Source organism: Homarus americanus, unplaced genomic scaffold (assembly GCF_018991925.1).
Source record: "Homarus americanus isolate GMGI-L3 unplaced genomic scaffold, GMGI_Hamer_2.0 scaffold25468, whole genome shotgun sequence".
Lineage (NCBI taxonomy): Eukaryota > Metazoa > Arthropoda > Malacostraca > Decapoda > Nephropidae > Homarus > Homarus americanus.
Window position 1 is genome coordinate 27,056 of NW_024751336.1, and position 15,445 is coordinate 42,500.

Genomic DNA, 15,445 nt, shown 5'->3' on the forward strand with positions numbered 1-15,445 from the left:
GAGAGTGCACGACGAGGCAGTTTATTTCACCTTAAATCTAACCTAACCTAACCTAACAACCTAACCTAACCTAACCTAACCTATTTAAATCATATTAATATCTTTGTGTATAAATAATTTTCATTTTTCTCTTAACACAATTAATTATTTATATATCTCAATGATCATTATGACTTAATATCAATAATAATTTCCATATTTCAGGCTTAAATACGTAAAAAAACAAACAAATGTTCCCTGATAAGAGAACTCGTATATAAGAAAAACTACCGCAGGAACCTTTTGATAAATGGTAATGACTTGATATAAAAGGTGACTATGATTGTGTGATGATTTTGGTGTTAAGAAAATTATATAATTGTATCCCTCAGAAAGAAAACGTGATAAAGAAAATGGAGAGAAAATGGAGTGTGTTGGTGGTGTTTTAACATGAGACAAGTATACCATCTGTGTTTTTTATCTATATGTAAGTTTGTCTTGGTATGGAATCGTAGAGGAGGAGGAAGAACGTGAGTGTATTAACAGTGATATTTATTTGAACAGTGATAAAGTGAACAGTGATAATATAGTGTATTGACAGTGATACCATGAGTTGAGAGTGATAACGTTACAGTAACAGTGATAAAGTGAACAGTGATAATATAGTGTATTGACAGTGATACCATGGTGAGTTGAGAGTGATAACGTTACAGTAACAGTGATAAAGTGAACAGTGATAATATAGTGTATTGACAGTGATACCATGGTGAGTTGAGAGTGATAACGTGACAGTAACAGTGACAAGTGAACAGTGATAATATGGCGAACTAACAACAGTAACTGGAGAACTGTGCTGTGAACGGTGACGAGGGCTACAATGGCGCACCTAACACACACCCACCAGGAAACCCGAGGGTGACCGAGAACAATAGTCTCTCTTACACCCACCAGGGGGACGACACACACAGAGTCTTTCCCTACACCCAAAGCTTCCCTGGGTGGGGAGGTTTCCTCGTAGGAGTCTTGTGTAGGTGTAGGTGGTGTCAAGGAGCCTCTTCACCTATACATCTTCACCCTTATCGACAAAGACTCTCCTCCCCAACACCTGCAGGCGGTGAAGGAGGGCGACCCGTGTGGTAGAACTGCGGGTGGCGTCGAGGAGCGGCCCTCACCACCGCCACACAAAAGCTCTAGACTACACTAAGGCAGATGGCATCCCCGCCCAGAATGAAGCTCAGCACGGGGAAGCTTCCTGTGTTCCGGAGCAATAGCGACTCTCAGAGGAGCGTCGGTAAACAGAGCTTCAGGAACTTCTCCCTCAAGTGTCGACGGATGGCATGGGACGAGGTGAGTACATTACAGTGCTTGTTGTTTTGATTTTATTCTGGGAACGAGACAAAAGGAGTCGTGTTTATAATGCCACCTTCCTCCTCCTACTTCTTCCTCCTCCTCCGCTTCCTCCTTCTCATCCTCCTCCTCGACCTCGTCCTCCTTCTCCTCTTTCTCTTGAGGGATAACATCTCAGGAACCCTCACTTAAAGTACACACCATTATGGAGGGTGTTGCTGTATGGACAAGTAATACAAACCTTCTTCCTGGTAGCTCCCTCTCTCTCTCATTCTCTCCCCTGTGTAAATTAGATCACCCGAGGGAACGGTAAATACATCCTTTTGTCTTGACTGTCACACATAGGATTGATATCTTTGAGAGACTGTGAATTATTAGTGGTGTTTTTTAGTTTGTTTTTATCAAGATCCCGTGGCTCGAGAAAGGACAATTATCTGTGGGAGTTGTAATTAAGTTTGTTATGGGTTTCGTCTGAATTGTTAAGAAATAAGTTGAAGTCTGCACCGTGGGGAACCTGTCACTGTGGGGTGTAATGTTATTTGTCACCTGTTGAAACGTTTGCCAGATGTGTCGTGTAAAAACGTTTGTGTGTTGAGTAAACGTCACGCGAAGGATGTAGTTCAAACGTTAAACTTTATCATCGTATTCAAACACCAGTCATTAATTATTCCTCAGGTCCAAAGAGTAAAGACGCGTTTTTTTTTCTCACTAAGACCCAGTGGACGAAATGAGATCATTAAAGCCATAATTACTGCATGATATGACTCGATGATTCACTCACCTGTGATCCTACCACTACCACCACACACCACCACCTCCCACCACCACCACACACCACTACCCTCCCACCACCACCACACACCACCCCCTCCCCCCACCACCACACACCACCACCCCACCACCACCACACCACCACCCCACCACCACCACCCACCACCACCCTCCCACCATCACCACACCACCACCCCCCACCACCACACACCACCACCCCACCACCACCACACACCACCACCCACCACCACACACACCACCACCCCACCACCACCACACACCACCACCCTCCCACCACCACACACCACCACCCTCCCACCACCACCACCACACACCACCCCCACCACCACCACACACCACTACCCTCCCACCACCACCACACACCACCACCCCCTCCCCACCACCACCCACACACCCACTACCCCTCCCCACCACCACCACACACCACCACCCCTCCCACCACCACCACACACCACTACCCTCCCACCACACACCACACACCACCACCCCCACCACACACCACACACCACCACTCCCACCACACACCACTCACCCTCCCACCACCACCACCACACCACTACCCCTCCCACCACACACACCCTCCCACCACACACCACACACCACTACCCTCCCACCACCACCATACACCACTCCACCCCTCCCACCATCACCACACACCACTACCCTCCCACCACACACCACACACCACCACCCCTCCCACCATCACCACACACCACTACCCCTCCCACCACCACCACACCACTACCCTCCCCACACCACCACACACCACTACCCACCACCACCACACACCACTACTCCCACCACCACCACACACCACCACCCTCCCACCACACACCACACACCACCACCCCACCACCACCACACACACCACCACCCTCCCACCACCACCACACCACTACTCCCCACCACCACACACCACCACCCTCCCACCACCACCACACACCACTACCCCACCCCACACCACACACACCACTACCCCTCCCCACCACCACCACCACACACCACTACTCCCACCACATCACCACACACCACTACACCCTCCCACCACCACCACACACCACTACCCTCCCCACCACCACCACACACCACCACCCTCCCACCACCACCACACACCACACCCTCCACCACACACCACACACCACTACCCTCCCACCACACCACACACCACTACTCCCCTCCCCACCACACACACCACCACCCTCCCACCACCACCATACACCACCACCCCACCACACACCACACCACACCACCCTCCCACCATCACCACACACCACCACTCCCTCCCACCACCACACACCACTACCCCTCCCACCACCACCACACACACTACCCTCCCCACCACCACCACCACACACCACTACCCCCTCCCACCACCACCACACACCACTACCCGTCCCACCACACACCACCACACCACTACCCCTCCCCACCACCACACCACACACCACCACCCCTCCCACACCACCACACACCACCACCCCACCACCACCACACACCACCACCCCACCCACCACCACACCCACTACCCCTCCCCACCACACACCACACACCACCACCCTCCCACCACCACCACCACACACCACCACCCTCCCACCATCACCACACACCACTACCCTCCCACCACCACCACACACCACCACCCTCCCACCACCACCACCACACACCACTACCCCTCCCACCATCACCACACACCACTACCCCTCCCACCACCACCACACACCACCACCCCTCCCACCACCACCACACACCACTACCCTCCCACCACCACCACACACCACTACCCCCCCTCCCCACCACACACCACACACCACCACCCTCCCACCACCACACACCACTACCCCCTCCCCACCACCACCACACCACCACCCCTCCCCACCACCACCACACACCACCACCCCCACCACACACCACACACCACCACCCCTCCCACCACCACCACACACCACTACCCTCCCACCACCACCACACACCACCACCCCCTCCCACCACACACCACACACCACCACCCCTCCCACCATCACCACCACACACCACTCCTCCCACCATCACCACACACCACCACCTCCCACCACCACCACACACCACTACCCTCCCACCACCACCACACACCACTACCCTCCCACCACCACCACACACCACCATCCCTCCCCACCACCACCACACACCACCACCCGTCCCACCACACCACACACCACCACCCTCCCACCACCACCACACCACTACCCCTCCACCACCACCACACACCACCACTCCCCACCACCCACACACCACCACCCCACCACCACACACCACCACCCCCCACCACCACCACACACCACCACCCCTCCCCACCACCACCACACACACACCACTACCCTCCCACCACACACCACACACCACTACCCCTCCCACCATCACCACACCACTACCCCACCATCACCACACACCACCACCTCTCCCACCACCACACACCACCACCTCCCACCACCACCACACACCACTCCACCCTCCCACCACCACCACACACCACCACTCCCACCACCACCACACACCACCACCCCCCACCACCACCACACACCACCCCACCCCCACCACCACCACACACACCACCACCCCACCACCACCACACACACCACTCACCCCTCCCACCACCACCACACACCACCACCCTCCCACCACACCACACACCACCACCCCACCACCACACACCACCACCCCCTCCCACCATCACCACACACCACCACCCTCCCACCACCACCACACACCACTACCCTCCCACCACCACCACACACCACTACCCTCCCACCACCACCACACACCACTACCCTCCCACCATCACCACACACCACTACCCCTCCCACCACACACACCACAACCCCACCACACCACACCACCACCCCTCCCACCACCACCACACACCACCACCCCCTCCCACCACACCACACACCACCACCCTCCCCACCACACACCACAACCCCCTCCCACCACCACCACACACCACTACCCCTCCCACCATCACCCACACACCACCACCCTCCCACCACACACCACAACCCCTCCCACCACCACCACACACCACTACCCTCCCACCACACACAACCCCTCCCCCACCACTACCCCTCCCACCACACCACACACACCCTCCCACCACCACACACCACTACCCTCCCACCACCACCCTCCCACCACCACACCCTCCCACCACCACCACACACTACCCCTCCCACCACCACACTACCCCCTCCCCCACCCACCCACACTACCCCTCCCACCCACCACCCCTCCCACCACCCTACCCCTCCCACCCACCACACACCACTACCCCTCCCACCACACCCACCCCCTCCCCACCACCACCACCTCCCACCCACCACCACACCTCCCACCACCACACCACTACCCCTCCCACCCACCCCACCCCTCCCCCACCACACCATTAGGCTTCTCTCTCTTTTATTTTATTATTTTTTACCTACCCACCATTTTAGAATCCTAATCTTCCTTGAGGATGTCTCTTGGGGGCTACAGGCTGCAGGCTGCTACTCCGACCTTCTTCCTTTGAAACCCTAGACACAGTTATAGGTAGTCTCTTCCTCTCACCCCTAAGATCTAGCCACGTGTCAAAGATCTGGCCAGGTGTTTGAAGTTCTGGCCACGTGTTTGAAGTTCTGGCCAGGTGTTTGAAGTTCTGGCCAGGTGTTTGAAGTTCTGGCCAGGTGTTTGAAGATCTGGCCACTGTTCAACCAATGTTTATTTACATATGTCTTGTTTGTGTTACCTGTTGTATTGTGGTGATTGTCTCTTATCTGTCTATAACTTCTTAATTAGCCATCTATCTTTTATATATGTATGCGTATGTATGCATGTATGTATATGTATGTATGTATGTATTTGTGTATATATGTATGACCCCGTATCTGTGTATCTCGATGCTACCGTCCAACCTGTATCTTTTTTTGTCGTATATATATACAGGAAACAGCTCACAGGGGATTGGTCGCAGGGAGGGAAATAAGTTAAGAGAGTAGGAAGGGGGAAAACTTGATAAAGATTAGGGAATAAGGGAAGGGTGAGAGAGAGAGAGAGAGAGAGAGAGAGACTGGTTCACTGGTCCAGATATAACTGTGGTTCCATGGCCCCCTTGTACTGTACCATTTCCGGCCGTTTTAAGTTGTGGTGTTTAGTGTGTTTGTGTGTTTGAGGGGAGAGGCGTGGTGGATGACAGGGGGGGAGGGGTGGTGGATGGTGGGGGGGGAGGGTGGGGATGACAGGGGAGGGTGGTGGATGGCAGGGGGAGGGGGTGGTGGATGACAGGGGGGAGGGGGTGGTGGACGACAGGGGAGGGTGGGGATAAGGTGGGGAGGGGTGGTGGATGACAGGGGAGGGGTTAGGGGATGGCAGGGGGAGGGGGTGGTGGGATGGCAGGGGGGAGGGGGGTGGTGGGATGGCAGGGGAGGGGTGGGTGGGATGGCAGGAGAGGGGTGGTGGGATGCAGGGGGAGGGGTGGGGATGACAGGGGGAGGGGGTGGTGGATGACAGGGGGAGGGGTGGTGGATAATAGGGGAGGGGTAGGGGATGGGTATGGGAGAGGTGGGTGGATAACAGGGTAGGCGTGGTGGATGATGGGGGGGAGGGGTGGTGGATGCAGGTGGGAGACGGGTGGTGGATGGCAGGGGAGGGGTGGTGGATGGCAGGGGGGAGGGGGTGTGGATGACAGGGGAGGGGTGGTGGATGACAGGGGAGGGGTGTGGTGGATAACAGGGGGAGGGGTGGTGGATGGCATGGGAGAGGGGTGGTGGATGGCAGGAGGGGTGGTGGGATTATAGGAAGACGGGTGGGTGGATTAAGTAGGGAGAGGGCTGATGATGGCATGGAAGAGGGGTGGTGGATGGCATGGAAGAGGGGTGGTGGATGGCAGGGGAGAGGGCTGGATGATGGCATGGAAAAGAGCTGGTTGGAGATATTGGCTGTCTAGGGGAGGGCACAAGGGGTGGAACAGATCAAAGGCATGAGAAATAGCGAGCGGGGGTTAAGACACACTAGGTGAAATTAAGAATACCACACCTGGTGAGTGGGTTGGTGAGTGGGTTGAGTGGGTTAAAGGTGAATAACCCCAGAAAACTGACACAACACTCATCACCAAGCACCCATTATCCGGTCAACGCTCCACTGATATTTTTTTCACTAGTCTCCCCTCCTCCGTTTTCTGTTATGGTCCATCTTGGTAACTAAACCTAATGATATATATTTAAGACTATATAAGTTTATAAGGGATATATTCCTGTATAATTAGTTATTTATATGTTTATTTGATGTTATTTTACGCTATATGAGGTGATGTAGTGATTTAAATGCACTAATTCCAGTCTTCTCTCGAGTCAACAAGCGCGGAGACGTAGTTAACTGCCCAGACAGACTCAGGCCTCAGGTGTCGTAGGTGACGTGAGGTGAACTATAGGTAACGCAGGTAGTAATTAGTTAGGTGAGGGCCTTTTGGTCACTTCTGAGACACACAAACATATAGATAGATAGATAGATAGATAGATAGATAGATAGATAGATAGATAAGGCGGAAAACTTTACTGTGAGTGTCAGTTTTATCGTGATGTATCTGGTCTCCGGGAGGTTAATCAGACACACTGCACTCACCATGGTACACCTGTCGCTTATAAATACCTCACCTGGAGCCTTGCAACACTACACATTGCAACACTACACACTGCAACACCAAGAACGAGCAAGATACGGTGTGTTATTAACAGTCTGCAGCATGGAAGTCTTGCAACGTGCACTGCAATATATCGACTCCAAAAACAGCGGCATCAAGAATACGGTCCTGCAAAGCAAACTGTATCCATATTGCAACATCAGATTCTCAAAATACAGACATTATCATCGAATACATGTAACAAGAAGCCTCTGCAATATAGACTGCAACTTTAACGTCTTGTGGTTCACCATGCAATATTGCAGCTCAAAGTTTGATCATGTAAACATTACCTTGCTCGTCTCGGTGAATAGTGTGGTCTACCCTGACGAGGATAATGGTAGAGAGAAAACGAGGTGGAGAGAGAGAGAGAGAGAGAGAGAGAGAGAGAGAGAGAGAGAGAGAGGAGAGAGAGGAATAAGGAAGACAAAGGAGAGAAGGAGAGAGAGATAGACAGGAAGAAATAAGGGCGGACAAAGGCACTAAAGAGAGGGAGAGAGAGAGAGAATAAACAGGAAATAAAAAAACACTTTGATATGTTTTTTTAAAGGACTGTGTGTGGGGGGGTGGTTTATCACTGCCAACACTTTAAAAAAACACGCAGTTCCGGGTCTAGTGTTTCCGGGGTGTAGTTCTGTTAGGTTAGGTTAGGTTAGCGTTTGGTTAGAGTCAGGTTAGGTTAGGTTAGCGTTAGGTTAGGTTAGGTTTGGTTAGGTTAGCGTTAGGTTAGGTTAGCGTTTCGTTAGGTTACGTTTGGTTAGGTTAGGTTTGGTTAGGTTAGTTAATCTTAAAGTGAAATTAACTAGGGTGTCTAATCCATTTATTCCTAAATTTCTTTTTTAGTTAATTCAACCTCTCTCTCTCTCTCTCTCTCTCTCTCTCTCTCTCTCTCTCTCTCTCTCTCATGCTATGGTTCACTCACTCACTCCCTTGGTAACTGGGGTCTCCACCATCACCCACTGAGTAGAGAGATGTTGTGCTGTCACAGGTAAAAACACTCAGGTAATTAGACTCCAGGTGAGAGGTGTGCTTAGCCTCAGGGTGAACTAGTGTCTCGGTGGGACTGTCATGCATAACTGTGTCATGTGCGTGTCATGTATAGCTGTGTCATGTGCGTGTGTCATGTATAGCTGTATCATGTATAGCTGTGTCATGTATAGCTGTGTCATGTGCGTGTGTCATGTATAGCTGTGTCATGTGTTGCTATGTCATGTGTGTGTGTCATGTATAGCTGTGTCATGTTGCTATGTCATGTGTGCGTGTCATGTATAGCTGTGTCATGTGCGTGTGTCATGTATAGCTGTATCATGTATAGCTGTGTCATATATAACTGTGTCATGTATAGCTGTGTCATGTATAGCTGTGTCATGTATAATTGTGTCGTGTATAGCTGTGTCATGTATAATTGTGTCGTGTATAGCTGTCATGGGATTGTGTCATGTCTATATTTGTCACGCGTACAGTGTCATAAAGTTGTGTTTTGTGTCATAAACCTGTTCCACGTGTCAGAACTTGTGTCACGTGTCATAAATCTGTGCCATGTGTCGGAACTTGTGTCATGTGTCATAAAGTTGTGTTGTGTGTCATAAACTTGTGCCACGTGTCATAAACTCGTGTCACGTGTCTCAAACTCGTGCCACGTGTCATACAGTTGTGCCATTAAACTACGTCATTTAACTGTGTCATCCGGGTGCGTGACAAATAACATAGTCTTGTTGTGTCATGCTGTGATAAATATTACATTGGTGTCATTAGTGTTTACCTGCGATGACGTCACTTAGGTTATGACGTCACTAGGTTATGACATCACTGAGGTTTTGACGTCATTGAAGTGTTGATGTCACATAACTTCTGATCTTTAAGGAGAAATAATTTAAACGGGTGAAGTGGAGTGGACCTGATTGAGAGAGAGAGAGAGAGAGAGAGAGAATGAGATAAGTCACATTACAGAGGATGACGAAGATGGACGTAGATATAATGGTGAGAATAAGTTTGTTGATAAGGCATAGCAGAGTAATGGGAGAGAGAGAGAGAGAGAGAGAGAGAGAGAGAGAGAGAGAGAGAATGTATGACATGTCAACAAATCAGATACAGTTGCCAGTTTCTCTATATATGTGACCATTGTACCACCTTACGACATTTTTTTAATCTCTAATACTCCTTGATGTCGTGTGTGTGTGTGTGTGTGTGTGTGTGTGTGTGTGTGTGTGTGTGTGTGTGGTGTTGGGTTAGGTTTAGTTCCCGAGTGGGTGAGTTCCTGAGTTCCTGACTGGACACGGTTATCAACAAGAGTGAATAAGGACTTGAGTGCATCTCTTTCTAAACCTCCACTCACTCACTCACTCACTCACTCACTCACTCACTCACCTGTAAACAAAGACCAATAACGAGTTGTTCTTGTCTCTGCTGGAACACCAACCAACGACAGTACAGTATATACCAGGGTAGCCAAGCCGACTAACACGCTCTCTGCAGCACATCGGCACAGGCTAACACTCTGGTGTGGTTGAAAAAATACAAATAGAACATAAAAAATAAATAAATAATATACAGTATGTGTTTCTATATGTGGAAGTTGTTTGTATGTGTGAATATATGGGTAGATATGTAGGTTCTGTAGAGTTAGATAGATAGATAGTTAGATATATAGATGGCTAGTTAGATAGATAGAGAGAGAGAGAGAGAGAGAGAGAGAGAGAGAGAGAGAGAGAGAGAAATGTGCCGTAGATAGATGGATAGATAGATATATAGATAGATAGATAGAAAACAGACTGGTTGAGATATATTTTAGAGAGAGAGAGAGAGAGAGGGAGAGAGATAGAGAAATATGCCATAGTTTCCCCTGCAGTTCATCACAGAGAACGTCATAACACTTAACAGAAAATGGACTTGTGTTTGCACTTCTGAAATCAATATTGTGTTGGTATTGTTGATAATATTATTGACGCCTGCTGCCTCAGGTGTTGTGTCACCATATATATTTACCTTTTTTATATTAATCAGCCTTAGGTAAAAAAAACCCAGTAAATAACAGATGTGGTAATTTTTTATTTGTGATTTTGTGATGATTTATATATATAAATATATATATATATATATATATATATATATATATATATATATATATATATATATATATATATATATATATATATATATATATATATATATATATATATATATATATATATATATATATATATATATATATATATATTTAATTTTTTTTTATTTGTGATTTTGTGGCGTAAATTTGATTTTTTTTTAATATCCAGATAATTTTGTTGTTTTAAATAGGTTAATGGTTTAATGGTGTTTCAGTATTAATGGACCCCCAATATAATGTAACCGTTGAGTTTGGAGTCAATTCATAATGGGGTCTAGTGTTAATGGGGCCCCAGCTTTAAGGGGTCCATTTTTACTCTCACAGGAGATAAGAAAATATGTATTTACCTTACAGTCTCGATATACTTTCGTCGCCATTTTGTAGAGGGGGAAACTTCCGGGAAACTTTACGTCATTAACAAAGTGAGACAGTTAGAGGCAGTCTCACAACACCACTTACGAGGACAAACAACTTAACTTACGAACTTTTGAACCTTAAGAGAAATAAATGGATTCTCACATATCCAGTTTCGGGAAAAATTGAACTCAGGAATATTTGAGCATTAATCTTCGTGTGTCGTAATATAAGGGAAACAGATGCCTTCTTACCTTAGCAACGAGGAATTTTTTTTTTAAAGAATTATGAAACCTAAAATAATTTCACTGTTGATGTATAAAGGAACTCTAGGGACGGACTTTATGTACTGTACTTGTTTACATGCTTGTACGGCAGCATAAACCATTATGACACGGCCCTGCTACTCAAAGATGGAGAGAGGGAAGGGGGGGTGAGACCGGACCAGGAAAGGTGAAAATACCTCTCCTCTTCCCCCAAACCCTTCCCCTCTCCCCCTTCCCTTCCCCTCTCCACACAACAATACACGCAACTAATTTGGTTCTTGATGAGTTTTACCTTAAAGGTGAACTGGCTAACTAAATTTGTTGGGAAGGAACCGAAGCAACTCACTAAACCAAGTGAGTTCTAATTACAGGTGTGGAAATACACCCAATTACCTGAAACACCTGTGGTGGTGGTGAGGAGGAGGAGGAGGAATGAGTGGGAGAAATGATGAGGGAGAGACAGTGGAGTGGTGAGGGAGAGAGAGTGGAGTGGTGAAGGAGAGAGTGGTGAGGTGGGTGGTGAGAGGGTGGGTGGTGAGAAGGAGAGGTGGTGGTGGAGTGGGTGGTGAAGGAGAGTGGAGTGGTGAAGGAGTGGAGTGGTGAGGGTGGAGTTGTGAGGGAGTGGAGTGGTGAGGGAGTGGAGTGGTGAGGGAGTGGATATTATTCACTATACAACAGGTTCGTGTGTGGGGGTGAGCGTGTGTGCGTCTGTAAGTTGCGTGTGCGTATGTGTAATGTATGAGTAGGGTGTGTGTGTGTGTGTGTGTGTGTGAAGCTAGTGGTGAGAATTATAGTAAATTATACCATCTACTACTACTACTACTACTACTTTTTTAACGGCCTCAGCCTTCCCCAATAGCCACAACCTTACCATATAATTACCTTAATATTAAATATCCTAATACATAGTAGCTACCTATCTCTGTGTTAAATTAGTTGAGCCGCAGATCTATGCGGCATTCAGTGACTGTAGCCTCATAGTCAATATCTGCAGCAGTTGTCGGAGTTGGGGCAGAAGCTCTCGTTCCCCTGAGGCAGAGCAAAGCCGACCGAAGGAGAGAAGACAGTCGACATCTCATCCAGGCTGTAACATAACTTCTGGGCTGCTGCTTCTGTTCCGGAATCACCTCTGAGTCTGGCGTAGAAACATCTTGCACTTGGTCCCATCCACCAGGGGTTGTAAACACTAGAGGAGTGAAGCTGCCTTGATCAACGTTTTGAATTCTCTCCCCCACCTTCTCTTGTCGTTCTCGTTCCTCCTATGTGCAGCATCGAGACTAGGTTATGGTGACATGCGGCCATGGGATCAAAAATCTGATGTCGAGAAAGCTCGCTTGTCGCGTCCAGAATCCTCGAGCACTGACGTCCACAGGCTTCTGTAGATTGTTTGAAGTCCTGTGTTGGAAGATCTCACGTCCAATGGAAGGAGGTCGGTTCTACCATGACGTCCCGGCAGATTACTACTACTACTACTACTATAGCCTCAGTGGTCGATTGAGCAGTAATATTCGAAGTCAACAAGACCAATATTCAAACATTGAGCCAATAGAGAGAGAGAGAGAGAGAGAGAAAGATAGAGAGAGAGAGAGAGAGATTTTGTTAGTTTATTCACTTTATTGTCAAGATTGAAGTACAATTTTACCTAATCTAAGTAATTCAGTCGGGTCTTGACACTTTAGGTAACTGACACTCTTGACAACTGGCACTGTGGTAACTGGCACTGTGGGTAACTGGCACTGTGGGGTAACTGGCACTGTAGAACTGGCACTGGGGTAACTGGCACTGTGGGGTAACTGGCACTGTGGGGTAACTGGCACTGTGGGTAACTGGCACTGTGGGGTAACTGGCACTGTAGGGTAACTGGCACTGTAGGGTAACTGGCACTGTGGGGTAACGGCACTGTGGGTAACTGGCACTGTGGGTAACTGGCACTGTGGGGTGGCCGGCACTGTGGGTAACTGACACTGTGGGTAACTGGCACTGTGAGGGTAACAGCACTGTGGGTAACTGGCACTGTGGGGTAACTGGCACTGTGGGTAACTGGCACTATGGGTATGTCACTGTGGGGTACTGGCACCGTAGGTAACTGGCACTGTAGGTAACTGGCACTGTGGGTAACTGGTACTGTAGGGTAACTGGCACTTGGGTAACTGTCACTGTGGGTAACTGGCACTGTGGGTAACTGGCACTGGGTAGCTGGCACTGTGGGGTAACTGTCACTGTGGGGTAACTGGCACTGTGGGTAACTGGCACTGTAGGTAGCAGGCACTGTGGGTTAACTGGCTGTGGGGTAACTGGCACTGTAGTGTAACTGGCACTGTGGTTAACTGGCACTATGGTACTGTCACTGTGGGGTAACTGGCTGTGGGTAGCTGGCACTGTGGGTAACTGGCACTGTGGGGTAACTGACACTGTGGGGTAACTGGCACTGTGGGGTAACTGGCACTATGGGTAACTGGCACTGTGGGGTAACTGGCACTGTAGGTAAACTGGCACTGTGGGTAACTAGCACTGTAGGTAACTGCATGGGTAACTGGCACTGTGGGTAACTGGCACTAACTTCTTGGAGATGTGGAGAGAGGAGAGAAAGTGGGGAGGAGAGGGACAGTGAGAGGGAAAAGAGGGTAGGAGAGAGAAGGGAGGTGGGAAGGAGGGGGAGAGGGAAGGAGTGGGAAGGAGAGGGAGAGAGGGAGGGAGAGAACGTGAGGAGTGGGGGGAGAAGACAAGTTTAAATTGTATCTACCCAAATTGGTCATACTTGTTAATATTACTGGCAGGTTAGGTTAGGTTACTTGGGTTAGGTTACGTTATGTTATGTTGGGTTAGGTTAGGTTGGGTTAGGGTACGTGGTTACGTTGGGTTGGGTGTATGTTATGTTGGGTTGGGTTGGGAGTTAGGACGTTAGGTTACGTTGGGTTGGGTTACGTTATGTTATGTTGGGTTGGGTTAGTTAGGTTAGTACGTTAGGTTACGTTGGGTTGGGTTAGGTACGTTAGGTTACGTTGGGTTGGATTAAGCTACGTTAGGTTAGGGTACATAATGACTCTCACATACACTAATACCGGTATATAATAGATCAAGGTCGTGACTTATATTTTCTTTTACAGCGTGACCTCCTTGGCCAGTCATGCTTCCTTATTCCACCAGGGAGAGAGTTAAAGCTCAATGGTAATTACAAGAAGGTGATTTTATTATTATTTTTTTAGGAATTAATTTTATTTTACAAAAACAAAATTTTGGTTTTTTTGCTTTTTAGATTATCAAAGCAGGAAATATTTAAAGGGCAAATTATATATTTTTTCACCTTAACTTTTCAATACTTTTTACAGTATAACAGGATTTACTTTTGCACATTTTTTTTTTAGTCTTTTTAAATCGAGAAAAATAATTCATATGTTTATTAATTTTTCAACGAGAATAAAAAAAAATTAATGAGATTTTTATTTTTAATTAACACAGGTAGAGTGAAATTAATTAAGATTTTATTTGAACTATTTTATTATTCTGAATAAAAGAAGATTAAAATGTTATGTAATTTGTTATTTATTTTATTCAACAGTAAAACAAATTGACTTAGTTTTTTCCGTAGCAAAAAAATAAATAAAATAAAAATAATCACGTTTTTTATTTATTTTTTTTATCACTAGAAATAAATTAATACTGAGTTTCAACTTTTATTCAGATTTAATTCTATATTTTTTGGGCCAATTTTTCTGGAGTTGGGGGAATTGTAGGTTGTTAGAGGCGTTAGGCAGCACTATGTCAGCCATTCTTGACTGACTGACTCACTGACTGACTGACTGACTGACTGACTGTGTGTTTATAATGGAGTGGTTCCTTTAAAAAAAAATTAGTCCATTTTATGTTTGGATATTATGGTTGGTAAGACAAGGGGCCACTGTGTGTGTGTGTGTG

The 15,445-nt window shown here is 48.0% G+C and overlaps 1 protein-coding gene across 1 annotated transcript in view; it reads left to right on the plus strand.

Moving 5' to 3' along the window:
* The first annotated feature begins 209 nt into the window (after positions 1-209).
* LOC121854626 (adenylate cyclase type 6-like) overlaps positions 210-15,445 on the plus strand; it is a 110,913-nt gene continuing 95,677 nt past the window's right edge. The window contains exon 1 of the mRNA XM_042349307.1: positions 210-1,326. Coding sequence (XP_042205241.1) covers positions 1,317-1,326 — 10 coding nt within the window. The 5' untranslated portion in view covers positions 210-1,316. The remainder of the gene's footprint in view (positions 1,327-15,445) is intronic.